The sequence below is a fragment of the Equus przewalskii genome, chromosome 25, assembly GCF_037783145.1.
Source record: "Equus przewalskii isolate Varuska chromosome 25, EquPr2, whole genome shotgun sequence".
Taxonomy (NCBI): Eukaryota; Metazoa; Chordata; class Mammalia; order Perissodactyla; family Equidae; genus Equus; species Equus przewalskii.
This window is the reverse complement of record NC_091855.1, coordinates 33,802,107-33,829,153: the sequence shown is the minus strand read 5'-3', so window position 1 is coordinate 33,829,153 and position 27,047 is coordinate 33,802,107. Positions and strand designations below refer to the sequence as shown.

Below are 27,047 nucleotides of genomic sequence, written 5' to 3'. Positions count from 1 at the left end.
CAGTAGGCTCTGTGGGAGCAAGGATTGTATTTGTTTGGCTCCCACTATCCCTCGAGCATCTATCACAGTACTTAGTACATAATTGGTTTAAAAGTTGTTGAGTGAACAAATGGACAATTGCACACAGTCATTCTCTGGCTCCAAACAGCACACTACTTGTGGAGGAGAACGACGAGGAAGTAGGCAGTCATGGTTTACTGGGATAAATGTTCCAGGCAGGTAAGTCCAGGGAGCTGAGGCAACCTGAAGGGGCTGCAGAGTCTTCTCTGCTTTCTCTTCTGTGCCAGTCTAACCCAGGAATCTGCAAACTATGGCCCGCAGACCAAATCTGGTTTACTGCCTGTTTTTTTTAAGAGCTAAGAATGGTTTTCATATTTTTAAATGGTTAAAAATAATTAAAAGAAGAATATATCATGACATGTGAAAATTATGTGAAATTTAATTTCAATGCCCACAAATAAAGTTTTATTGGAACACAGCCATATCCATCAGTTTACTGTCTATGGCTGCTTTCACGCTACAAGAGCAAAGTTGAGTAGTTGTGAAAGAGACCATATGGTCTGCAAAGCCTAAAATATTTATTATTTGGCCCTTTACAGAAAAAGTTTGCTGACCTCTGATCTAATCCATGCTTAGTTTAAAAGGCTACTTCTATGTGAATTATGTTCAAGCGTCCATTTTTAATCCTCTCCTTTTCCCATTCTCATGTCCACTGCCAGAAATTAGGCCCTCATAAATTCTATTCTTGCAACAGCACTCTTGCCCTGCTATCTTTCTCTTCCTCCCTTCAGTCCACTCGTCTCACTAAAACCGGAGCTAACTTCCAAGAGAACAGCTTTGATACTGTAACTACTCTTTGAGGCTCCCCATCCTGCACTAAATAAAACCTGCACGGCTTAGCATGGTAGTCAAGGTTCTCCATTATCTTAACGCACCTTACTTTTTCATCTGTTATCTTTACATCATAGTTCCATCCAGCCTTATCAGTCACTTAGCACCCTCATCTTCTCTACTTCCAGGCCTATGCTCACAGCTACCATCTCTATATGAAATGTCTGCTTACGCATCCTTTAAGTTGGTTATCTCAAATATCTCCTTGCCCTAAAAGCATTCCCCATCTCCTCTGCTGAGAATAATTATTGCCATCGATGTGATTCTCTAACAGTTTGTACCACTGTTTTATTTCAAATTCTGCTTTATAGTTTCCTATGTATATACACAGATTATTTCTCACGTTCTGTTGAAAGCAGCTTAGGGGAAGGGGTTCTATTCTATTATTGATCTCTGTATCCTTTTGGCGCCTAAGATGCGACCTGTACAAAATGAAAAGGTCTATTCTTTGCATAAGTCCTCATGGAGAGCTGGGACTGTGAATTTTTGCACTAAGAACTACCTCTAAGCACAAACTTCACTTAACTTGTTTAGGGCTCACCAAGGCGAGTAACACCTTTTTAAGACATGCTATCTTCCAGCTGGTCACACATCTGTAGATCGCTGTCCGACACGCTCAGGTACGTCTGCAAACACGTGTACGAGAAGCGCTTTCCTCCAGGCCCCTCCTCTATCCATGGTGATTGGCGGCCCAAATCCTCCAATCAGCAGTCCCCGCCTCTTTCAGCAGTAGCCAATCACAGACCCCGAGCGCCTCCTGACTACTAGATACTGTTTACTAACAGATTGAAGCTGGGGAATAAGGGGTGTGACCGTTCTGGGGAGGTCAGGGAAGGGAAGGTCCTGACTGCGCGTGCGCATTAGGGGAAATGGGCGGGGCAGAACCGCGGGTCTCTCACCAATCGGGGCGGTCGCGCTCCTCCCTCTCCTGCCTCCCCGCCAAGCAACAACAATTCGAGGAGGGGGCGGGGCAGCTCGTGCGGCGTCAGGGCGGACTGTCCAATGGGAGCCGGCGTTGACAGATGCGCGCACCCGGGGCCCAATAAGCGGTGGCGGCTCGAATGGCTCCTCTACCTTGCTGGCTGTGGGCGGAGCGGCTTGAAGGAGGAGGCGGCGGAGCAGGGGGCGGTTTGGTTGCGCGGTACTAGCGGTGCCCGCCGAAGGGGGAGGAGGCGGAGGAGCGAGCCGTGCGGCCAGAGCGGGAAAGAGACTCGTCTCGGCGTCCGAGTTCTGGAGCCGCCGCACTCCGGCTCCTGGGGCTGCAGCAGGAGCTGTGACGGGACGGGCGTGCGCGGTCTCCCGGGTCCCCTCGTAGAACCCCGCGGGATCCGAAAAGGGAGAAGATGGAGGAGGAGGGCGGCAGCGGCGGCGGCGCCGCGGGGACCAGCGGGGACGGCGGCGCCGGGGAAGAGCAGCTCCTCACTGTCAAGCACGAGCTGCGGACGGGTGAGCGACCCCGCCCTCTGCCGGCCGGGCCCGGCGCGGGGGCGCGCCCCGAGGGCACGCGGGTGCTCGCGCGGGCGGGGGGCGCGGGGCGGGGGGGCCTGGCGGGCCGGGCGGGAGCCGGGGGTCCTGCAGGTGGGGGCGCGCCCGGGGCAGCGCCGAAAGTTTTCCGGAGCCCGGGAATGAGCGACGGGCGCGGGGCGCTGGGGCCCGCGGAGCAGCCGACAGCTGCCTGTTGGCACTCGTCTCCGAGGATGTCTTCACGCCCCCTTCCCGCACAGGTGACACATCTGTCACTGCATCCTGTCGGGGGTGAAAGGTGCGCCCTCCTCAGAGTCGGGTGAACGACGCTTTGTTTTGAAGCGTGATGCCCTTTTTCACCCCTCTGCTTCCCTAGAGGTGGTCCCGGCGGGGGTTTGTGGAACCGTCCCCTAAGGTGCTGGGGTCCTTACGACATAACAGGATGGGCGTCCCTCGGGCTTTTCATGAGTCCAGTCCAGTGAGATAAAGAGGGATCGCGGGCTCCAGGGACTGAATGCTTTTATTTGCAATTATCATGAAATACTATACTTGGCCTTGAATTTCTTTGAAACGTCTCTTGAGAAGACGGCTCTTTAAATTTAAAGCTCTAGGTAAAAGCGACTAACTAGCCGGCTTAAGCGCTCACGTTCTAGTGTTTGAGATCACTAGAGTTGTCACAAGCTTTCTACTTGTTAGATTACTTTATTCGTTGTGTGGGTCCAGGTTGTTCATTTTGGAAAATGCTTATTTGGACTGATCAGTCCATTTCGGGTGTATATTTGTGGAGCCCAGTCTCCTATTAGAGAGACTTTTTCATTTCAGAGCAGGTAATACATTTTCATGAGTTGTTCATTATTACGCTGAAATGTTCTTGGGAGCGTTTATTAAGGGTTTGGATTCAGCTGCTTTGGCATATTGGGATAATCTTTTATTATGTGGACACAGAGTTTATACAGCAGGTTTCAGGTGTACGCCTAGTACACCTTGTTACTGTTTCCAACAGATTGTAAAGTTAGATCTGCTCTCCTTCTTTTAGCTTTTGTTGTTTCTGATGAGATTGTGGGTTAGCATTCCCCTGAGTGCCAATGTGGCAGACTTAATTTAAGAGGGATGTCAAATGCATGCTCACTTATTTCAGCATGTTTAAACATTGTTTTTTGGTCCTTGTGAATTTGTTTTGTATTTTGAGCCAGTTACTCTGTAATCTTTTTGAGTTTCTAACATAGCCTGTGTAGGTTTGGCTGGTTTGATTTTTCTATCTCAAGCTAACAGACAACTGATGTTTTCAAAGGGCTGTTAAATCATTTATTCAGTAAACATTTATTCAGTATTAATTATCTGATTTGTGCCAGGCTCAGTGTCAGGTGCTTTCTGGTATGGAGATTTTGAATTTCTTTTTCTTATCTTACATAACAATTCACTGATTTATATATGTAGAATGGTGCTGTACAGCAAAAGCTACTTGAAGCCATATGCTCCTCAGCCAATGACCATGTTGCAACACACAGCTTTTTGCTAAATGACCAAGGAGCAACCTACTTGTTATTAGTAGTCAACCAACTGCTCAGTTTCTGTATTTTGCAAACACTGCTAGTTTTGTAGACAACAATGGTACTGCTTTATTTCCCCTTCTCTACTAACTGTGTGAATCGTCAGCTTCAAGTTTGCGTTTTAGAAATTTTTCTGATGGATGGTGAGATTATACTGAATTTATTAGTACTGTTAGCTGTCAAGGGAAGCGAACAGTCATTTTGATTTATTACTGAACGTTGGAACAACTGACCGGATATAGTGGTCAAAAACGCTGTTAAAATATAACTTGAAAGATTCACTCATCTTCAGCCAACTGCGCTCCTCTTAGCACATGATGCTATAATAGGCACCAAAGTAATTTGATCTGATGTGGTCCCTTCTCAAAATGTGGACACGCATATTGTCATATCAAGTCAGCAGTTGGTGATTTCCTCTTTGTGCCCAACACTGCATTGTGTGCCATAGGATGAATAAAAAGGCAGTAAGAGTCACATGTAAGGACATGGAAATTGTTCCAGTTGTGTAGACTGAGTAGCATGGCATACCTGGACATAGAATTGGAAGGCTTAATTCTGAGTCTCAGCTCTGCCACCCAGTAGCTCTGTAGAGTTGGGCAAGCCACTTCACTCTTGCACACTGACTTCTCTCATCTACAAAATGTGAGAATTGAATGGGTCCCTGTTGGAAAAGTGCTAAGCAGGTTGCTTGGCATGTATTAGGCACTCAGGAAATGTTGGTTGAATGTAAATCTGAAAAATCACTCCATAACAATATCTTTTCTTAATGTATGTGAATTAATCCAGTGTAACTTAGAGAACAAATCACTCATTTGGTGCTTAGGCTGTGCCACATTGCCAGGCTGTCATCTTTTTCTGTACACGTCTTGCCTTCTGAAGTAGAGACTCCCCATGTCTCTGCTGCTGCTTGGCAGCCTCTGCATAGCTCTTCAATAACGTTCAACACAGAGTACTGTAATAATTGATTTTCTAGTCTGTGCTAGACTGTAGGGTCCTTGAGGCAGACACCATGTCCTTTGTCCATTTTCAGCCCCCTTCATATGGTAGGTACTCAAATATTTGATGAATGAATTCACTGAATAGATGAAAATTCAGGACCAAGTCTAACAGTTTATTGTATTCCCAGTACCTTGGAGATGTTAGCTGGTTGATGAATTGATGACAGTGACTGTAAAAGCTAAAGAATGAAGAGTAAAGGATTGATAAGATCAGTTAAACATGCGTTTCTTGAACACTTTCTGTTTTTTAGGCTAGGTGGTTCTGATAATACCAAAAATGACCAAGAAAATGTCTTGCCCTCTGATAGTAGGGGGGAGGTCAAGTAAACCAATTGGGTTAATTGGGAGATATTGTCATAAGTATAATAATAGAGGATATACAGAGTATAAAGGTAGCAAAGAGGTTAGAACTTTCAGGTTTCAAATAATCTAACTCTCTGTTGAACAATAGCAACAAAAAAAGAGGAAGTATTATTGGAAGAATACTGGGTTATTTTACCTGTTCATTTATTCCATAAACATTTCGTTACCTCTTACGGACTGAGTGCTGTTTTAGATGCTGGGGTTATAAGCCAGATATGGTCTTCCCACTGGAAGGACAGGGTTGCATTAGAAGTCGCTGGAACCAGAGGCTTATGTCCTCTGACCTCTCTCCATCTTGAATCTTCGTTTCTCTCTATGTGATGACTTCATTCTTCTCCACTGCTGTCCAGCTCTTTCCACATAGGAAAGAACATCATTGTGAGAGACCCCAAGTTTTGTATCTTATAGCTTCAGATACTGGAGAAACACTGCCTTTCTCTTAGCTTTGGATATAAAAGTTTCAGAAAAGAACTTTATTGGCTTAGCTTTGGTCAGGTGTCCTCTTGGATCATTCAACCAAGGCCAGGGAATGGGATCATGTTCCACTAGCATGACAGCTACTACACTAAACATGTGGATAGGGGTGAAACTAAGCTCTCAGAAGAGGAAGGATTGCTGGAAAGACACTTCCTTAGATGTCCATCAGTAGAAGAGAGCTTAACACTGAGGAAAGGGTAAAGGAAGGGATATTAGTTATCTATTGCTATGTAACAAATTACTCCAAAACCTAGTGGCTTAAAGCAACATGATTTCTGCGGGTTAGGAATTTAGGGAGTTGCTTAGTTTGATGGTTCTGATGCAGGGTCTCTTGTGAGGTTATAGTCAAGGTGTTGGCCAGGACTGCAGTCACCTAAAGACTGGTCTGGGGCTGGAGGCTCCCCTTCTGAGACGGCTCACTCACATGTTGTCGGCAGGATGCTTCAATGCCTTGCCATGTGGACTTCTCCATACGGCTGTTTGAGTGTCCTCGTGACATGACAGCTGGCTCCCCTAGAACAAGCAATTGAAGAGAAAGAAAGAGCAAGATCAAAGCTGCAGTGTCTTTTTTGTTGAACAGCTTTTTTTGAGATATAATTTACATACCATAAAATCCACTTTTTTAAAGTGTACCATTCAACGAATTTTAGTATATTTATAGAGTTATACAGCCATCACCACAGTCTAATTTTAGACATTTCCATCACCCTGAAAAGAAACATCTTACCCGTTTATATCAGTCACTTCCCATTCCCACCACCCATCCCCAGCCCTAGGCAACTGCTAATTCTGCTTTCTCTGTCTATACATTTGCCGAGGGGCATTTCTTATAACGGAATTTTACGGTATGTGGTCTTTTATGACTGGTTTCCTTCACTGAACATGGTGTTTTCAAGATTCATCATGTTGTAGCATGTATCAGCACTTATTTTTTTAACTGACAGATAGTATTCCATTGTATGGATATACCATATTTTGTTTATCCATTTATCAGTTGATTGACATTTGGGTTGTTTCCACCTTTTGGCCGTTGTGAATAATGCTGCTGTGTACATTTGTGTCCAGGTTTTTGTGCGGATCTATGTTTTCATTTCTCTTGGGTAGATATTAAGAGTAAAATTACCAGATCACATGGTAAATCTGTGTTTAACTTTCTAAGTTTTCCAAAGTGGCTGCACCACTTACATCCCACCAGCAGTGTACAAGGGCTCCAAGTTTTCCACATCCTCACCAGCACTTGTTATTGTCTGTCTTTTTGCTGATAGCCATTGCAGTGAGTATAAAGTGGTATCTCACTGTGGCTTTTTTTTTGGTGAGGAAGATTGTCCCTGAGCTAACATCCGTGCCAGGCTTCCACTATTTTGTATGTGGGACACCACCACAGCATGGTTTGGTGAGTGGTGTGCAGGTCCATGCCTGGGATCTGAACCTCAGAACCCTGGGCTGCTGAAGCAGAGCCTGTGAATTTAACCACTGCACCACTGGGCCAGCCCCTCTCATTGTGATTTTGATTTGTGTTTTCCTCAATGACTAATGATGTTAAGCATCTTTTCATGTGCTTATGGGCCATTGGTATATCTTTGGACAAATGTCTATTAAGATCCTTGGTCATTTTTTAATTAGTTAATTTGTCTTTTTATTATTGAGTTGTGAGAGTTCTTTATGTATTCTAGATATAAGTCCCTTATCAGGTATATGATTTGCAAATATTTTCTCCCATGAAGTGGGTTTTCTTTTTGTTTTTTTTGATGGTATCCTTAGAAGCACAAAAGTCTTTTATTTTAATGAAGTTTAATTTACCTATTTTTTCTTTTGTTTCTTGTGCTTTTGGTATTGTATCTAAGAAATCATTGACTAATCCAAAGCCATGAATATTTATGCCTCTGTTTTCTTCTAACAGTTTTATGGTTTTAGCTGTTATGTTGAGGATTTTGATCCATTTGTCGAAAGACTTTTTTTCCCTCATTTTATTGTCTTGTCACTCCTTTTTTTGTTTTTGATGGAGATTAGCCCTGAGCTAACATCTGCTGCCAATCCTCCTCTTTTGCCGAGGAAGACTGACCCTGAGCTAACATCCATGCCCATCTTCCCCTATTTTATATGTAGGATGCCTGCCACAGCATGGCTTGACAAGCGCTGTGTAGGTCCACACCTGGGATCTGAACTGGCGAACCCCAGGCCGCTGAAGCGGAACGTGCGAACTTAACCCGTGTGCCACCAGGCTGGCCCCTGTCTCGGCACTCTTGTTGAGAATCAGTTGACCATAGATGTATAGACTTATTTCTGGACCCTCAGTTCGATTCTACTGATCTTTATATTTATCCTTATTCCAGTACTACACTGTCTTGAATACTGTAACTTTTTAGTAAGTTTTGAAATTGGGAAGTGTGAGTCCTCCAACTTTGTTCTTGTTTTTCGAGACTGTTTTGGCTGTTCTGGGTCCCTTGCATTTCCATATGAATTTTAGGGTCAGCTTGTCAATTTCTGCCAAGAAACCAGCTGGGATTCTGGTAAGGATTACGTTGAATCTGTAGATTAATTTTGGGAGTGTTGCCAACTTAGCATATTAAGTCTTCTGATCCATGAGCATGGAATGTTTTTCCATTTATTTAGATCTTCTTTCAACAACGTTTTGTAGTTTTCAGAGTATAAGTTTGTGCATCTTTTGTTAAATTTACTCCTAAGTATTTTATTCTTTTTGATGTTAGTGTAAAAGGAATTAGTTTCTTAATTTAGTTTTTGGATTGTTCATTGCAACTATATAGAGATACAATTCATTTTCATTTTTGATCTTGTATCCTGCAACCTTGCTGAACTAGTTTATCAGTTCTGTTAGTTTTTTAGTGGATATCTTAGGATTTTCTCTTTACGAGATCGTGTCATCTGCAGATGGAGATAGCAGATAGTTTTACTGCTTCTCCAGTCTGCATGGCTTTTATTTAATTTTCTTGTCTAATTGCCCTGGACAGAACCCTCAGTACAGTGTCCAATAGAGTGGTGAGAGCAGACATCCTTGTCTTGTTCCTGATCTTAGGGCGGAAACTTTAGTCTTTCACTGTTGTGTATGAGGTTAGCTATGGGTTTTTCATAGATACCCTTTATCAGATAGAGGAAGTTCCTTTCTTTTCCTAGTTTGTTCGGGTGTTTTTATCATGAAAGGGCACTAGATTTTGTCAAATGCTTTTTCTGCATCTATGGAGATCATTGTGTGGTTTTTGTTTTTGTTTTATTGATAGGGTGTGTTGCATTAATTGATTTTTGAGTGTTAAGCCAACCTTGCATTCCTGGGATAAATCCCACTTGGTCATAGAATATAATCCTTCTTATATGTCATGCCTTATTCAGGTTGCTAGTATTTTATTGAGGATTTTTGTGTGCCTATATTCATAAGAGATATTTGTCTACAGTTTTGGTTTTTTGATGATGTCTGTGTCTGGTTTCCCCAAAATATGCTTGATTGTTTTTTGCCACCAATTAAAGATTTCACCTGTTTGGTTGCTGGCATCTGTGTTTAGGATCTTCTAAGTAAAGGCTAACGGAGGTCAGGGGTGGACTGTATTTCTAGCTCTGCCCCCAACTTGCCTTGTGACCTGGGATAAGTCATTTCACCTTTCTGAGCCTAAGCTATCTCATCCATAAAGTAGAGGTGTTGGACTGAATTATATCTAAAGTACTTAACAGCATTAAGCTTATGTTCTATGGAATTTCTGTGGAAATCTTGGTATAGACACGAGTGAGGAGTGGTGATTTACTTTAAAAGATAATTCTGTTTTACCAAGGATTCATGATTGAATCCCACTGAAAAACAGCAGTTCCCTGATGCTTTTTGAATATGATTGCATTTATAATGATTTAATTTATAATTAGCTCTCTGGGAACATAATGGTTACCTGTGATAATACACTTTGAAAGATGTCAGTGACAATCTTAGTTATCTGTGAAAACAACACAACTCTCCTCTTTATATTATATGTGAGTAAATATACATCTGTGTGTGTGTGTATTTTTTATAGTACTTTTCCCTTTTTTTGACACTTTCTCACCTTGAGAAGAGTAGGCAGAACTTGTGCTCTATCTTTAGTTTTATAGGATACATTGGGAAGGTTAAAAATATAAATAGGTTATTGATAGTACCCTAACTTAATTCCCTAGAGCCTAGACCTTAAAGGGAAGTTCTTAACTTTCTACCACACACTTTAGAGATTAAGGAAATGATCTATTTGGGCAAAGGAGGTGGCATCTCAGCCCTTAAGTCAAGGGGGATTCAAGAATATTTTGTATTTATAGTCTGTAAGGGGGAAAACCTTCTCAGGTGGCAAGTCTACTGTTGTATCAGACCCAACGTTAACCTCTACTCCAAAGCAGGGAAGAATCTTGAAAACTCAGCTTCCTGGAGACATAAGTGGTTTGGTGGGCAGGATTGAATTCTTCCCATGAAAAAGAAGCTGATGCTAGGTGAAAACTCCTCTAGGGAAAATCTAACATCATAACATCATGTGTTGACTTAGCTTCACAATTAAATACACTCTTGAGAGGTGTCAATCTCAAAATGCAGTGGGAGGGAGGGGGTGCCCCAGTTATCTCCTTTGAGCTTCCTTAATGATTTACAGATCCCTCTATGCACCTCAAAGGGATGAGCACTCCTACATTCCTCTTGTTTGTCAGGGAAGATGAATAGGGTCTAAAATAGAATCTTGCCCTCATTATGTTTGTCTCTAGCAATACCCCTCTGGGTTCCGCTATAGCTGTTCCTCCAAAAATCCAGTGAGTTCTGTGGACTTTATACCTTCCTAAAGTTGTAAGTGAGCTGGCTTTGTCACTTTTGTTTTTTAAATATTCAGTAGGCATCCTCCCCTGAGACTACGGGGAGGATAGGGAGGTAAAGTTCCCGATTTTTAGTGCAGGACTTGGTATTACAGTTATTTTATTTTACACTCAAGTTTTTGTGTAGGTGTGCTTTTTTATATAATCAGTGTATTCCTGACAAAAAATTCTGTAAATCTTTTTGTATGTCACATTATTGGGAATATAGAAGGTGTACTTGGTACTTAAAATAATTCTACGATTAACTTTTGAATTAAAAAACCTTTTTTGATTAAGTTCTCCATTTGTGCACTGAGTGTTGTTATGTAGAGTTGGCGTTAACACTGATATTTTCTGACACCGTTCTCAACAATTTCAGTAGCTGCAAACAGGTAAACGATAGAGTCTTGTGTGGTAGGCTGAATAAAGATCTCCTCTTCCCCAAGATGTCTGTGTTCTAACCCTGAGACCTGTGAATGTTTCCTTACGTGGCAAAGAGACCTTGCAGATGTGATTAAGGATCTTAAGGGGTGGGGGGCAGTATCCTGGATTATCCAGGTGGGCCCAGTGTAATCACAGGCTCCTAATGAGGAGGAGGCAGGAAGGTTAGCGTGAGAGAAGGTGATGTGAGGATGGAAAGAGAGAGAGACAAGGAGATGTGACAATGGATTGGGGTGATGCCATTGCTGGAAGGGGGCCATGAGCCAAGGAATGCAGACAGCCTCTAGAAGCTGAGGAACAGAGATTCTCCTAGACTGTCCAAAAGGAGCACAGCTCTGCTGTCACCTTGATTTTAGTTCTGTAAGACCCAGTTTCAGACTTCTGATCTCTAGAACTGTAAGAAGACAAATTTGTATTGTTAATAAACCGTGAAGTTTATGTTAATATTTTACAGCAGCGATAGGAAACTAATACATCTTGCTTAAGATTGGATGAGCCAAGAGATAATTTTACCCCAAGCCCGGGTAACTGAGTATGATAACAATGTGAAGCAGTCAGTTATTTAAGCAACTATTTTAGTGGAAAATGGTAACAAGTGCCATTCTTAGTAGAAGTAGAATGGTAATCCTCTCTAAGGAATCCCCAAGAAGACATTCCTTTCTGATCTCACTGTCAAGCCTCTCGGAGCTGCTTTAGCCCAGCTGTTCTGGTTCTCACAGGAATGCTGTGAAGTGGGTCCCTGAGCAGACCTCTTTGATCACGTTGGTGGCTAGAAAGCTTCATATCTCAAGCCTATGCCACATAAAATTGTGGTCTGGCATGCATCTTGAGCCTCTTCCTGGTATCATTTTCTGTCCCTAATCTTTCTTTTTCTTCTTTTCTTATGCTTTAGTTAATCCAAGTCATTTGCCTTAAATCTTTTCTGAACCAAGGCAGGAATTAGGTAACTATATGATAAGTACATTTACTTACAAACACATAGATACAAACCACAAATAATATGGACAATATGGGAAAATATTTGACTTTCTAGCCAGTGTTTTGCTTCTTAAATAAAATCTTTGTCATACGGTGTTAATGCTATTTTTATTTTTCTCCTAAAAAGAAAAAAAGTGAAGTGTCTGATTAATTAATAGCACTTTTGATTGTTACAAAAACACAATAAGAAATCAATAAAATAGAGGCATACTTTTTAAAACAAATTCTACTGGCGAAAAGGTACAGATCATACACTGGGCTGTTTTTGTATCGGGCAATTTTCTACATTAGTGGACTATCCCGTTGTTAACTGGAAAATTCAGTCAGCTGAAGCACTCTCTCCTCAAACCACATCCATACTGGACTGGAACTATGTGTTTTTCCTAAAGGAAAAACTATTTAAAATATGTAATAAGGATAATGTTGCACTTCATATCTAAGTATGATGCTGCCTTAAGAGGGCGTGAGCGCTGAATCTTAGTACTAGATTTGCAATAATCCTTTCCCATGAACTTGCCCCTGGTTTTCCTTTATGCTAATGTCATTTGTTTGTAAGGAAATATCATAATTAGGACTATAATAGGACAAATCTAATGGAGCACACCCAAATCAAACTCATAACCCTGACCTACTTTTGCCATGTGTAAGTTGGGCAAAACAAGCACATTTTTATTCATCCATTTAGGATATGTTGAATTCCTACTGTGTGTCTCGCACCATACCAGATGCTGGGTTTTAACAGGGAACAAATTAGACGTGGCTTCTGCCTTCATTGAACTACACCTGAGAGAAAGACCTTAAATACATAATCATGCAACTAACTACATGATTGTGATTGTGATAAACTCTGTGAAGAAGTGCAGAGTTCTGTGACGGAGTCTAGCAGGGTGACCTGGCATCGCGTGAGGGGTGAGGGAAGACTTCTGTGAAGTGGTAATGTTCGAGCGCAGGCCCTGGCTGCCATGGGTGACAGTAGGGGACAAAGCATTTCTGCCAAAAGAAGCAGCACAGATGTGCTGAAGTGGGAAATGGCTTCTCACCCTGGGGTTACTGGAATAAAGGCTTGTGTGGCTCGAGCATCGTATCCAAGCAGGAGAGTCACAGGAAATGGGGCTGACAAGGGAGCCAGGGCCATTTCGTTCAGGCTTTTGTAGGTCATGGTAAGGAACTGTCCTAAGTGCAGTGTGAAGCCGCAGAAGGGTTTTTCAGAAATTTGTTTTGCATTGTGAAACCTGACTCCCATTGCTGGGAGGAACGATTGCATGAAGGCAGACTAGTTAGGAGGCTATTACAGACGTTCAGATGGAATGTACGAGTTTGGGTTAGGTAACAATTAGAGATTACGAATTGTGAATCTATTTGAGATGTGTTTAGAAGATAGAATCAATAGAACTTGGTGTGGTATTGATATGGGGGTTTCTGGCTGGAACAAACATGTTTGAAGGTGCTGTTTGTTCAAATGGTGCATTAATTTTCTGTGGCTGCCTAACAAATTACCACAAATTTAGCAGCTTGTAATAGCAGCCATTTATCAGCTCCCGGTTTGGTAGGTTAAATGGCCCCACAGCATGGCTGAAGTCAAGGTGGTAACCACACTGCGTTCTTGTCCGGAGGCTCAGGGTAAAAATTCACTTCCAAGCTCGTTCTTGTAGTTGGCGGATTTCTTCTGGCTGTTCCTGTAGCTGTTGACCTGAGGTCCAGGGTCCTTGCTGGCTTTCAGTCAGGGGCCTCTGTCAGCTTGTGGAGGCCATCTGTATTCCTTCTCATTGGGCCCCTCCATCTTCAGCCCAGCAAAGGTGTGTCAAATGCTTCCCATGCTTTGACTCTCTGCCTTCTAGATCTTCCTTTCTGATCTCTAGGCCTCAGGTGATTAGGTCAGGCCTACCTAGATGATCTTCCCATCATAAGGTCAACTGATTTGGGGCCTTAATTACATCTGCAAAATCCCTTTATCGCCAGTGTGATATCTCCTCATATTTACTCACTCAAGGGGAGGAGATCATGCAAAGGGTCTCCCTTAGAATTCTCCCTTAGAATTCTCAGGTGGTGAACAAGGGTGATGTGTGTTGGGTGGGTTAGAAAAGATAGAATCCAGTTTTATACAGATCAGAGTAAGTTTGAGATGCCTTTGACATGTTCTAATGGACATATATGGTACTAGTAATCGTGGATAATGAAAACTTGCTGAGTGTTACATAGTAGGTGCTTTCCTCAACCTATTTAATCCACACAATAACCCTATGAAGTGAGTACTGTTATCATTCCAGTTTTACACTTGGGGAAACTGAGTCTTAGAGAGCTGACCAACTTGCTCAGGGTTACCCAGAAAGTAAGTAGAAGAACTAGTTGAAACCCAAGCAGTCTGGCCTCAAGGCCCATCTAAACCACTGTTCTTTAATTCATCAGTGGGATGTGGTCTGGAGCTCAGAAAAGATGTCTGAGCTGCAGGTAAAAATCCTAGCATCACTGGCATTTAGATTGCATTTAAAGTCCAGGTGTAGATGAGATCATCTTAGGGGAGACTGTAGAATGGAGAGTGGAAGAGGACTCAGAACTGAGCCCTAAAAAGCTCCAAAACTTGGAGGATGGATAGAAAAGGAGTTGCTAAGAAAGGATACAGAGGAGGAGCAACTCAAGAAAAACCAGGAGAAAACCTAGGAATGTTGTGATGTTATGAAGCCCCGGAGAAGAGGTGCTTCAAGGGGTGTGTGTCAGGTCTGGCTGATTAGCTAATGCCCTTATCAAGAACAATTTTGGGGGAAGAAGCCAGACTGGAATGGGTTGAGGAGTGGATGCAAGTGAAAACAACTTTTGTGAATGTTGGTTCTGGAGGGGATTAAAGAGAGAGACTTAGAGAGGAATGTGGGGTTCAAGGGTGTTATTTTTTGTTGTTTTAAGATAAGTGATGCTAGAACATGCTTAAATACCACTAGTCTGAATCCATTACAGAGAGAGAGAGAGATTGAAACGACACAAACAAAAGGGGATAGCTGAAGGCATCAGGGGCCCTGAGAAGCGGGACTGGGGATGAGGGGGGAGATTGGCCTCTGGTGAGAGAAGGCCCACTGCTTCTGTTGTAACAGGGTGGAAGAGGGAGAGGATACAGGTGCATTTGTAGAATTGGAGGCAGGAAGATATGGGAGTTTTAAGCTCATGGATTTTTTCTCTCCTCTATGAATTATAAAGAAAAGGCAATTCGTTATTCCAGAGGAGAAAAATAGCTTCATTGTTTTAAAAAGTTGTTATTCTGGTCTTTTAAAAATACTTAGATATAGAAAAACACAAAAAGTGAATACAAAATTTACATGCTATAAGATGAAAGTTTATAGAATGTTGTAGAACAACTTACAAAAAGAGGCTTTCAGCCACGGCCATTGAAATGCTTCTGTCCTTTGCACAGAGGTCAGTTCCCTGAACACATTCTCTGGATCATGCCAAAATTCTTAGTAAGCATAATGTTCCTTTTCTTCTTTTTGAAGTGTTTTATATTTAGTTCAGTTCTTCTAAGTTAAATTTATTTGGTACATGTATTGGAAAAAGAGGCTGTTTGTTACTGCTTTATAAGCATTTGTTTTCTTATTGACTCAGTTTTCATGTTGGCTCCATCATGTAATTCCAAAATCAGTTGGATAAGCAAACATTGCTGTTTTGTACACCGAAAGTACAGTGGGTCTTCAAGGTAAGTGACCTCAGCAATAAGAGAAAAGTGGGCAGCATTATTTGAAAGTACACAGATATTAAATATAACTTTGTTCTGCCTCCAGCAGAATGCTGTCCAGAGACATGGTTTGAGGCCCAACCACAAATCTAAACAGCTTCGGAATAGCTTACCACCTGGCAGTTAAAAGGAACCTAATGTGCTAGCTAGTTAGCTTATTTTCCAGCTCTCATATATTCCCCAGAATTGGGCTAATTGGACCTTGCAGACAGGGGTTAAAGGTTTTAGACTTCAGAGTATGTATGTGCTGTCAGTACCATGCTGGACACCCCCTAAATTCGAGCTTATTTGATAAATTATTTTATAAATAGCTTACTTCCCTGACAAAAAGAAAAAAACACCTAAAATAGCAGAGTAAGACTTTTTTCTCACTGCATACAATTGTCACCTTTTGACTGAAACTAAATTAGTCCAGGAAGCTTGTGTTTTTGTAACGTTGAGTAAGAAAAGACAGGGTTTCATAAGAAAAGTTATTTTACAACTTTATTAGGTTGGACCTAGTAAATTCGATGCTACTGCATATTTCCTGGTTGTTAAAAAAAATCCGAGCATATTAAATAAAGATGATTGAGTCAGAGCGTGCTCTTAGACCTCTTTTTGAAATCTCCCGCTTCCTCAGAGAACTTACTCCCTTTTTCTCCCTTTTCCCTGATCCTCAAACTCTCCTTACCACATCTTGTTTAAAAAAAAGAAATCCTCTGTGGCCTTCTAGTTTTTTATTATTCCGTTTTCCACTGGCTTTTGAAAGAGCAGTTTCTACCAGCTGTTTCTACTTCTTCATCTCCCGTTCACTCTTTGATGTGCGGTAACATCAGGCTCGCATCTCAGTCGCTCCACTGAAACGCTTCTCTCTAAAGTTGCTGATGTCTCCTTGTTTTCCTTATCTGGTGCAAATGTCTCCCTTCAATCTTACTTAACTTCTTTAGAGCGGTTGGTGCTCAAGTGTTAGACCTGTCCTCTCTTTACTCAGTGACGCTCTGCTCTTCCTCCTTGTTCTCCTCTGTCACTGACTGCCCCATCTCCGTCTTTCACTGGCCTCTATCCCTCTGCTTGTTTCCTAGATATTGGTAATGCATTGTCAGCTCTCTTGTAACTGTACACACTCTTCCTGGGAAATCAGCTATTATCAGGACTTGAATTACCATCCAAGCGTCTACTTTCAGCTTAAATCTCGTTCTTGAGTTTCTTTTCAGTGACTTCCACCTGCCTCCTGAACAGAGAGCATTTGGATAGACCATAGGTACCTTGTACTCTCAAGTTGAGTAATGCTTCTCCAACTTTCTGTATTTTATTTAGCGTCTTTGCCATTCTCAATCCTGCCAGGACCCTAACTAGAAACATCCTGGGCCCTTCATTTTCTCCTTTGCGTTCTCTCTGGCCACCAATTCAATCTCCTGGTTGTGCCAATTATAACTCTGAAATACCTCCTTTATCTGTTTCTTGCTCACCATTGCCACTACCACAGTGCAGCGTCCAGCCTAATGATAATAGCTGTCATTGATTGAGCTTTGTATGTTAGGTACTCTGCCAAGCATTGTGCATGTCTCATTTAACTCTCACAACACCTGTGTGATTGTTATCATATCTGACACTTCTGTTGCACAAGCTCACATCCTATCCACTTCACCCTGGTCCAGCTGTGGGCAGTGGCAAAAAGTTCTGTGTGGGTGTCAACTCACTTTTGGTTGATGGCATCTAATTTTAAGCGGGCATGCTGCACATTTTTCACTTTCTGCCCCAGGACTTTGACTTCTACTCCAAGGTTTAGGACTCTGTTGGGCGCTGGCTGAGCAAGCACAAATGCACATCCAAGAAGTATAGAGTGTTAGTGTCCCACTGGGGCAACTCTCAAGTAACGGGATGGGAGCTGATAATAAATGCTTCTCTCTATTGATCCTAGAGTGGAAAATTCTGAGAGGCATTCCATACATTCCTCAAAAGGTCTAGATTAGATCAAGTTGATAATGCATCCTTGTATTGGCTTTTCCTTCTTTCCTATTTCACTCTCCTGAGTTCTTCCTCACTCTTTCTCACTGGGATTACCTTCCAAATAAACCACTTGCACACCAGTCCTGGCTAAGACAGTTAGTACCTAAAGTGGCTCTAGAAAGCATACCTCAGATGGGATATTGGAGTGGATCACCCACTGGTGAGACTGCAAGTATGCTATCGCTGGTGATGGTGGGTGGTGATAACCTCTGGCATGTGTGACAGAATGATTACTAAGACTCCCACCTGCAGAGGATTGGGACTAGCACTGAATGGAAGGTGAAATATTGGGTTAGACCATAGCTCTGGGACTTGACAACAGTAATTATAAGGGCACTGAAATTGACCTCTTTTACCTTTGGAAATCTTGAAAACAAGAGAATGACAGTCTGAGGTCAGCCAATTATCAGTGCTGGTGACACTATAAAAGAAAGGGTCCTCTTTGGCAGCATTTGAAAAGATCCTCCTTGCCTGCAGCCATAGGACAGATGAAGCTAAAAAAGCAGGCTAGGATTTACTCCTAAGGATGGTAGAGCTGTATACCTTCCGTGGTGGGTTTGTACTGTATCAGCTGAACTAAACTGGAATTATATTTCCCAGAACTCTCTTCTGGGTTCTGGGTTAGCACTGGCCACAAGAGACATTCTGAGCAAGATTTAAGGGCAGAAGTGAAGCCCCAGCCATATTTGTTTACATATGAAGGTTGGTACTAGGTGCTGTTGTAGCTCCCACTCATTGTTGCTGATCTGCTGTGTCATATTGTTGGCACGGAGCTCTAGCCAGGCCTGCAGCTCCTTTAGTTCCTGTTGGATCACCTCCAACAGCTTCTTAGAATCCTGGGCCAGTGCATGCAGCCTTTCTGCAGGTTACCCACCTCATCGAAGTGAGAGGCATGAAGGTACTGTGAGACAGACATGGGTTCTTATTTGTTTACGTGGGTTTCAGCTTGTCTTTGGGAGTCCAGTTTATCCTTGCTCCTTCCCACTTCTTGTCCACCTTTCCTTTCCGGCTGCCTGCTCTTCCGTCTTCAGGCTCAGCTCCAGATGCAGAAGCAAGAGTCTTATATAGACTGTTTAACTCCCATACTTGTGTGAAGTCAGACCCCTATAAAAGTCCTTTATTCTATATTGCTAATCGTGTTTCTTCCTCTCTTATTGATCCTTGACAGGTGTTCAGGGCCAAAGTCAAGGCCCTAATATGGAAGGAGTAGGACCCTGAGATCTCGTATGGGAACATGTGGGTGGATGAGCCTGAGAATCTTGAACCCCTGAATTTTCCTGAATCCTCTGGCCAGGCAGAATCAATGCATTGTTAGAAGACAGTAGTCTTCCCTTGTTTGGAGACCATGCAAAGGTCCCGTTGAGGTAGATGCCTCACAAGATGATGCATGTCCTTAGACTCTGCCCCACCCCTACCCCTGTGGCCTCCAGAACGATAACTAGATGCAATCTCAGCATAATCTAATCAGGGATATTGTTCATGTTGGGAGAAAATACTCAGGCAGATACTTCCAGGACCTGGCTAATATGTACCAGTAGGAACTGGAGGAGCATGTCGGGGAGTGGATCTTTAAGGTGTTGGACCAGGAGGGGCAGAATAATTAGGCTGGATAGGAGAGAATTTATTAACATGTGATCACTGTTCATAACTCAGGGTTTAATACCCTAGTAACCTGGTCCTAATATACTGCTGGATGGTTTCTTGAAGCTTGGACATGAATATGACCTACAATAAATTAGGTAAATATGCAAGAACTGCTTTGGCAGAGTATCGAAGTCGGAAGTCTCAGAGAAGAGGGAATATTAGAATGAGTTTATTATGTGAGACTGGAGAACACACTGTTTGACCATGTTCCTTAAGAGGGTCCAAAGAAAACACTTCATTCCCTAAGGTAATACAGAATGCACTGCTGAGGGGAAATAGGCTGGGATAGGAGATGCTTCCATGGAACTGGTTTCCCTAGTATCCATAGAAATGACAGGATTCTGGAATAACAGAGGCCAGATGGTGGTACTTAACCATCAGGGACAAGGTGGATGTAATTACCATAATGGGCCAGAGTGGCATTCAGGGTGCCCTGACCCACAGAGATATGTGGCAGTGGCTAATAGGTCTTGGAGCTAGAAAGATGGACAACCAGCCAGGCTGTTACTTGACTTGCGTGGTTCAGACCTTCATCTCTGAGGGATCTGAGCCTTCAGTTGCCTTACCTTTGTTGGACTGTGGTTGCTGCAAATGCCTATTCAGTATTATTCACCAGGCATGGAAGCAACAAGAAATGTCCTAGTAAATCCCTTGAGTTCGAGTTCAGTTCCTCCCTGTCACCATTATGTAGTAGCAATGCTATCTCCTCTTTGAAGACTCTGACTATTTATTTCTTCTCTAGCTTGACTGAGATATAATTGACATATAACATTGTTTAAATTTAGGGTGTACAACGTGATGATTTGATATGCTTATACTCAGTGACTGAGGTGGAAGGGGGTTCGAGCTTTATTCCATCAGTTGCCTCTTAAGCACCACCTCACATTATCTTCGAACTCTTCCATGCAGGCTTTGACTCACTTTGCCTTGATGGTATCTCCTCTCAAGTATGCTCACTGTGCATCTTTTCCTTTCTGTTCTGGGGCTTCTCCAGGGCCCACCCAGCAGAAGATAGAGGTGGGAGGGCCTGGAGACATGTTCATCCTGGAAGTGTGTGGAAGTTAATGCTCCCCTTGGGGCATCCCTTAAGAGAGCGGGCAGGAGCCAATGGAGAAATGCTTCTTCCTGTCTGCACAGACAATTCTAAGAGCTTTCTAATCCTTCCTCAAAGAGTCCTGGCAAGATTGAGCTCCAGTCATCTACAGCAGTGAGCATCTCAATTAGGTACTCTTGTCTTGGCTCATGCGCCTTTCCAGTTTCACCCTCCTATGTTCCTTTACTTCTCCTCCCAATTAAATTGCCTATATACAAGTCCTTTTCTGATGCTCTACTTCTGGAAGGAACCCAGGCTCAGACAACTACAATTGTTATATGTGTTTATGTGTGTCTATCTGTCCATCTGTCTACCTACCTACCTACGTACCCACCCATCTACCCACCTGTCCTTCCTGTCTTCTAGCCATCCATCCAATCACAGATTACAAATAAGGAGCTTGGACTGGTAAATAATTGCTCAGCACAGCTGTAGTAAATGGTAGAGCTTGAGTTCTAAACTGAGTTCATCTGAAGACAAAACAGCTTCTCTTCTTTCTTGATTTTACTGTCTCCCTACCTTTTTTTTGGTAAAGATTGGCACCTGAGCTAACAACTGTTGCCAGTCTTCTTTTTCTTCTTCTTCTCCCCAAAGCCCCCCAGTACATAGTTGCATATTCTAGTTGTGAGTGCCTCTGGTTGTGCCATGTGGGACGCCGCCCCAGCATGGCCCAACCAGCAACTCCGTGTGCACGCCCAGGACTCGGACTGGCAAAACCCCAGGCCACCGAAACAGAGCGCCGAACTCAACCGCTCGGCCACCGGATGGGCCCCACTGCCTCCCTACCTTTGAAGATGAACTCAGTAGGCCTGAATTAGCTTGTCCTTCAGAGTCCTCAGCCATCTGGCCCCACCTGCCTGTCCATAGGGGTTGTTCATGGTTCACCAGTCTACAATCGTCTCTTTACCAGTAAATTCTTTCTTCTCCCTGTGCTTCATTGTGGGGGGATGCACCCCTCATGGTCTATTTGGAAAATGTGTACTTTTTTTTCCCTGTTTCTTTTGAGTTCAATCAACTTTTGTTTCTTCCTTTTTTTGGTGGTTGTTCTTTGCTCATTTCTGTTCCTAGTTTTTGTGTTTCTGCCTCAGGATTTTTTTTTTCATATCCCTAATGCTTGTTTGAAGATTTTAAATTCAGTTTGGAGTGTTGTGTTACCATTTTCTTCAACTCGGTGACTTTTCTTTTGGAGGGGGAGGGATTAATCAGCTGAAATGCTTTTACTAGCAATTTCTGATTTTTTTTTTTTTTGCAGGAGTTTTCTGTCTTGCGGCCTGCTTTTTTTGTGTATCTGTTCGTTCTCTTAGAGATTTTCATAGCACCCTCCTCTGTGCACTTTCTTTTATGGATGATGTTGGGGGAGGGGGTGGAATATGTCTTGTTTCTCTTTCGTTTCTGTGGGATCTTTAATTTTTCCCTCTTTTTCCCTTCACTGCCATGTTTCCAAGGGGCCCTCCCCTTCTTTCTCTGTCTGGTTTGCCCTCAGAAGCTGTGCTTCTCTAAGGCTGCCATTTCTGTTCAATCTCAGTGACCCTCAAGCTTCTTTTCTAGCCGGTGTTTTACAGTACAAGTCCTGGCATGTGTGTGGTATTTTGGTTTTATTCTTGGACTCTTTCTGGGGAGGATTTTGTCTTGCTGTGTCTAAGTCCTTGGTGCCCCTCGGCTCTTTTTCAGTGTCTCCTAAGGGTCCCTCCCTGTCTGCAAACTTGCAGACTTGCTGTGGGTGGTGGTGGGAGTTCTGTTGGCATTTGGTCTGTTTTTCTGTTACAGGTCACTTGAAGGTTGTAATATTTTCTGTCTCCTAGTACTGCCCAAGGCATGGGTCATATGTGGTTTTATTTCCTCTCTTTGTTGGTTTTATGGTAGGTTTTTGTTTTGTTTTGTTTTTTTGAGGGTGAACAGGAAGATTTGAAATCAGGCAGCCTTCATTGTCCCCCAAACCCAGAAGTTTCTCTGTACTTTGAAACACTCAGCTCAGACTTTACCATCTTCTCTTTGAAGTCTTCCCTGATCCTTTTCCAGTTTCCATGCTCAGATAGTTGCGACTTCTTTGTATTCCTAACTACTTTTACTTCTGTCTAATTACACTTGTTATATGGCATTGTAATTATATATTTGTTTGTTTCCCCTCCCCCCATCAAATTGTGAATGTCTCTAAACCAGCAAACCGCATGTTTCTTTTTTGTGATACATAGTGGGTACCCACTAAATGTATTAATTTACTTAAAGCAGAATGGAAACAGTTGATTAATGGTACTTCTGTCAGCCAAGAATGAGGTGAATATTTTTGAATCATTAATCTTCAGTTTTAAAAGAAGGTAAATAAGTGGAAAATTTGAATAATGATCAGATTTATGTTATAATAAAACTAAAGTTTAAGATAAATTATTTTCTTGCATAGAACTTATAATGTTAATTGATTATCTTAAAAAATTGAAATGACTTTCATATATACCTTTTCTTACCTCTAATATCATTGACTAGTTAAAACTCTAGAATCTGGAATGATTCATGGGTTTTTTTTGCTTTTTGTTTTTTTTAAAGAGTAACTGTGAAAACGTTCTGCAGAGTTACAAGTTTTTAATGGATCATTTCAATGTATAAGTGACTTTCTGCTTTTTTGCTATACAAGACGTATTTTTTGTGCCACATCGCTAAAATTCCACATACTTACAGAGAAGACAAGTTTGGGTTGTTAAATGTACAATGCTAAATTTACCTGATTGACTTTGGGTGTAGGTGTGCCAAAATCTCATCTTCTGCTCAGTTATTACTACTTTTTAGCACCCTGCAAATACCTGGTCTGTACTTTTTCTGTAACTGATTTTGAGATAAAGAGTTTGACATAGGTATATATTGTTAAAGAAACTGGATGTGTGAAAATTCAGACTGTTTACATAATAATTACTAAATAAAAATTTGGGGCTTTTTGTCTACCCAACTTTCCGTAACATAAACATTTTTAAAAGTGAGGGCTATTTCTTTTCAGACCAAGGGATCCATTCAACCCATTTGTTATTTGTAGTCCTCCATTTGGTATTGTGGACCATGATTATTAGACACAAAAATTAGGTAAGATTTTGAAGATTAAATAAGAGATATAAATACAACTTTGTTGTGGTTCAGAGGATTTAAAGGAAAAAAAAAGACAGCAGCCAGAATTCCGTATAGAAAGATACCGCTATAAGCAGCAGGCATGAGTCAACATAGTACTGTGCTGATTTACTAATGCCCAGGTCAGAAGGGAAATTTGTCTCTGTAAATGAATTTGTTCAGACAGATAATAAAAGTTAGTTTTCTATATCTGAAATTAATAAAGAAAAAAGAGAAAAGGGAACAGAATGAATAGTCATCTGCTGTTTGTGTGCCATAAAGTATAGGTGCTCTTTTCAATAATTTTTTAGTTGAAAGATCATTTTCTTTAGTTCTACTACTTTTATGATAATTTTTTAACTGTACCATTCTGTATTTTCACTATTTTTGCTCTATTCAAAAGAAATTGTAGTAAGCCACATGAAGCTAGAATTGTGGAGTAATTTCTTTGGAAGCATTTTAATTTCAGGCGGACCTTATGAGAAGATGTTTGACTCTACTGTTTTAGCAGTGTTACCTGTAAGCCACTCAAAAGATTGCGAACAAACCACTCTGATCTTCTGAGGCAGTGCATGAGACTCACGGTACTATTACTCAGCTATGATTACTGTTACTGGTAGTACAGTTCAGGCAGGTGCTGTACTTAGGTATGCGTTCTCGTTAAATCATCAGCTACCTTGTGCGGTAAGTGCTGTTACCATCTTTGTGTTATAGAAAATGAGACTAGGGTTAAGGGCTTTGCTCAAGTTCACGTATCTTGCAAGTGGCAAAACCGTGTATGAATACAGATGTTTGGACTCCAGAAACTGCTCTGCCTAACATGACTGATTTTCACCCTGCCTTAGAAGAACATACCTTGATTTACTCATTTATTTACTTTCAAATTGGGGTTGTGTAAGGACAGGGTGGCAAGCCAAGGAAGAGAAGCCAGTGTTTTTGTATCTCTAGGAATTGTCCGTTTATTTATTTATTTTTTAAAGAGGTCATTTTTAAAAGCATGGATCTTTTTTGATAGGTGTAAGGAGTGAACAACCGTAAACCTACTAACTAGCATTGTCTAATCTTAATATTTTGTGATGTTGAGTTCATACCTGGTTTTCAAGAGATAAAACATTGCTAATTCAATTGAAGCCTATGTATCCTCATTGATCTTGTCCCCACTTTGTCTTCCTTTGGAGAAGTAACCATTATCCTGAATTTAGTTTTTGTCATCCCAATTATGTTTTTAGACTTTTACAGCACAGGTATACATCTGTAAATTACAGTACGTAATAATATTTTTCATATCTTTCTCTTTACATAAATGACATCGTAGTACCTATACTTCTTTAATAAACATACACGTATCCTTATTATCCGTATAATACATATCTTTCCTTGCTAACATAAGTGAGAGTTGTTTGTATGGACATCTGTAACTTTTATTAACTGATTTTTGTTGTTCTAGGTATTCCATTGTATGATTATATCAAAATTTCTTTATTCATTGTCCTGTTGTTGGACATTTAGCTTTTTAATTTTTGCCGTCGTGCAGTGATGATGACTGTGGTGGTGTGTGTGTCCCCATGCATATGCGCATGAGTTTCCGTACGGTACATACCTAGGAGTGGAATCCCTGAGTCACGGGTATGCATACCCCCAGCTGTACTCGACATTGCCAAACTGCTTTCCAAATTGATGGCACCAGTTCACATTCCCACCAGCAGGACACGGAAATTAATGTTTCTGTGTTTGCCAACTCTTGGTATTATCAGGCTTTTTATTTTTTACTGATTTGATGGGATAAAGTAGTCTCTTTTTTTGAATTAGCATTTCCCTGAAACTATAGATTTAATAGGTTTCATGACCATTTGGTTTTCCTCTTCTGTGAAATTGTCTGTCGTATCATTTGCCCCCTTACTTAAAAAGGGATTTTCTTTTAGTTGGATTGTTTGTTTTTGTTTAAAAGGAGCCCTTTATGCTGTGTGCATTGTGTCTCTAACTTCATAAACAGAATATTCTGGACATAATTTAACCTTTTTTAAAAATAACTATGAACAGCATTTATTGAGCATTGCATTGATAGCGATGCTGAAGGTGTGTGAGCTGTTCCTGTACTCAGTGGCCCTGGACTGCTGCGCTTTTTATAATTACTCTCTTTATTTTTTACAGTATTTTTCCCCCTTGTTTTTTCTTTTCGTTTTCCTTCTTGATACATTCAGTATATTTCATTACGTTTTCTCTGCAGTCTGATTTTAGACAAAATTATCTGAGTGAGGCTCCAAGAACTGTGTAGTCTTTTGAAGTGAATGTGCTATGATGTAGCCACTCTCCTCGAATCTTGGCGGCCTCTCTGAGGTCTTTCTCAGTTGGGGGCTCGTACTTGAAATCTGGATGGTTCGATTTGCTGAACTTTGACTTCTAGATTAGTGTGAGCATTGCGATACCCTTTTAGTAGTGATGATAAGCTTTGAGACTAGTATGTATTATTGTAAATCAACATAAAAATTATCTTTTATAATTCTAAATTACAACTTAAAGTCATTTTTTTCTCTTTTGGGTTTCTGAGCGTTGCTGGAGCAGTAATGAAATCTTTCTGGTTTTGTGTGTTTAGCTGGGCCCCCACTCTACTTAAGGTTGCTTGTTGAGTTTTTTTGTTCATATTGGCTGTTCTGAAACTTTTTTATTCCCCTATTGATTTAGAGCCTCCAGTGTTATTAAAGTTCTGTGGGGACGAGGATTCTGTCTTTTGTTCACAGTTGCATCTAATCACCTAGAACGGTGTCTGGAACATGGTAGACACTCAGATCTTGAGAGAACGAACAATGGAGTAAATTCCACCTCCCTTATTTTTAGTAACCAGCCCTGACTCAGCTGACTGAAAAGATTAAGGCTATTTTGTGTTTACTTCAATCATTTTCTTTATCGCTATCTTAAATTATCTGTATTTTCTTTTGTCTTCTCTGTTTTTTTGTACAGTGGTAAGGATGATTCTTGTCCAAAGTGTACTCCATGTGGTTAAAAAAAACATTTAAACTGTGGAGTAGATTAGAAATCATAATTATGAAATATATGTAAAGTGCCAAGAATAATGCTGCAACAATCATCCATAGAGCCATCATCTAGTTTATGGAAAAGAATATTCTTTTTGAAGTACCTTAGAGACCACTCCCCAGTTTCATCCCTTCCTTTTCAGAGGGGCGATCATTATCTTGATTTTCGTGTTAATCATTCTGTTGCTTTTCTCTATAGTATTATCATATGGTTAAGTCTGTAAACAGTAGAAACATAAAATCCTGCTGTATGCATTCCTCTGCAACTTGAGTTTTTTCACATAGTCTTACGTCCTTGAATTGATCCATGTTATGGCATGTAGATGTATTTTATTCATTATTGTGGTTTTAAACTATTACATGTATGAAGACTACAGTTTATTCATTTTACTGTCAATGAATATTTTGTTTTCTTTTTCCTATTAAAAAACAATATTGCTGTGAACTTTTTTGGTTACATCTTTCCTGGTGCATATGTATAAGTTTCTCTAAGATACATACCTCGAAGTTAAATAA

The 27,047-nt window shown here is 41.3% G+C and overlaps 1 protein-coding gene across 2 annotated transcripts in view; it reads left to right on the top strand.

The window, feature by feature from the left end:
- Nucleotides 1–1,911: 1,911 nt before the first annotated feature.
- Nucleotides 1,912–27,047, top strand: part of RPS6KA5 (ribosomal protein S6 kinase A5) — a 164,631-nt gene continuing 139,495 nt past the window's right edge. The window contains exon 1 of one of the 2 annotated variants that reach the window (XM_070594422.1): nt 1,912–2,337. In XM_070594422.1, coding sequence (XP_070450523.1) covers nt 2,235–2,337 — 103 coding nt within the window. In that variant the 5' untranslated portion in view covers nt 1,912–2,234. Of the gene's footprint in view, nt 2,338–18,551; nt 18,571–27,047 lie in introns of those variants that run through there. The other variant, XM_070594421.1, reaches the window with a different exon arrangement.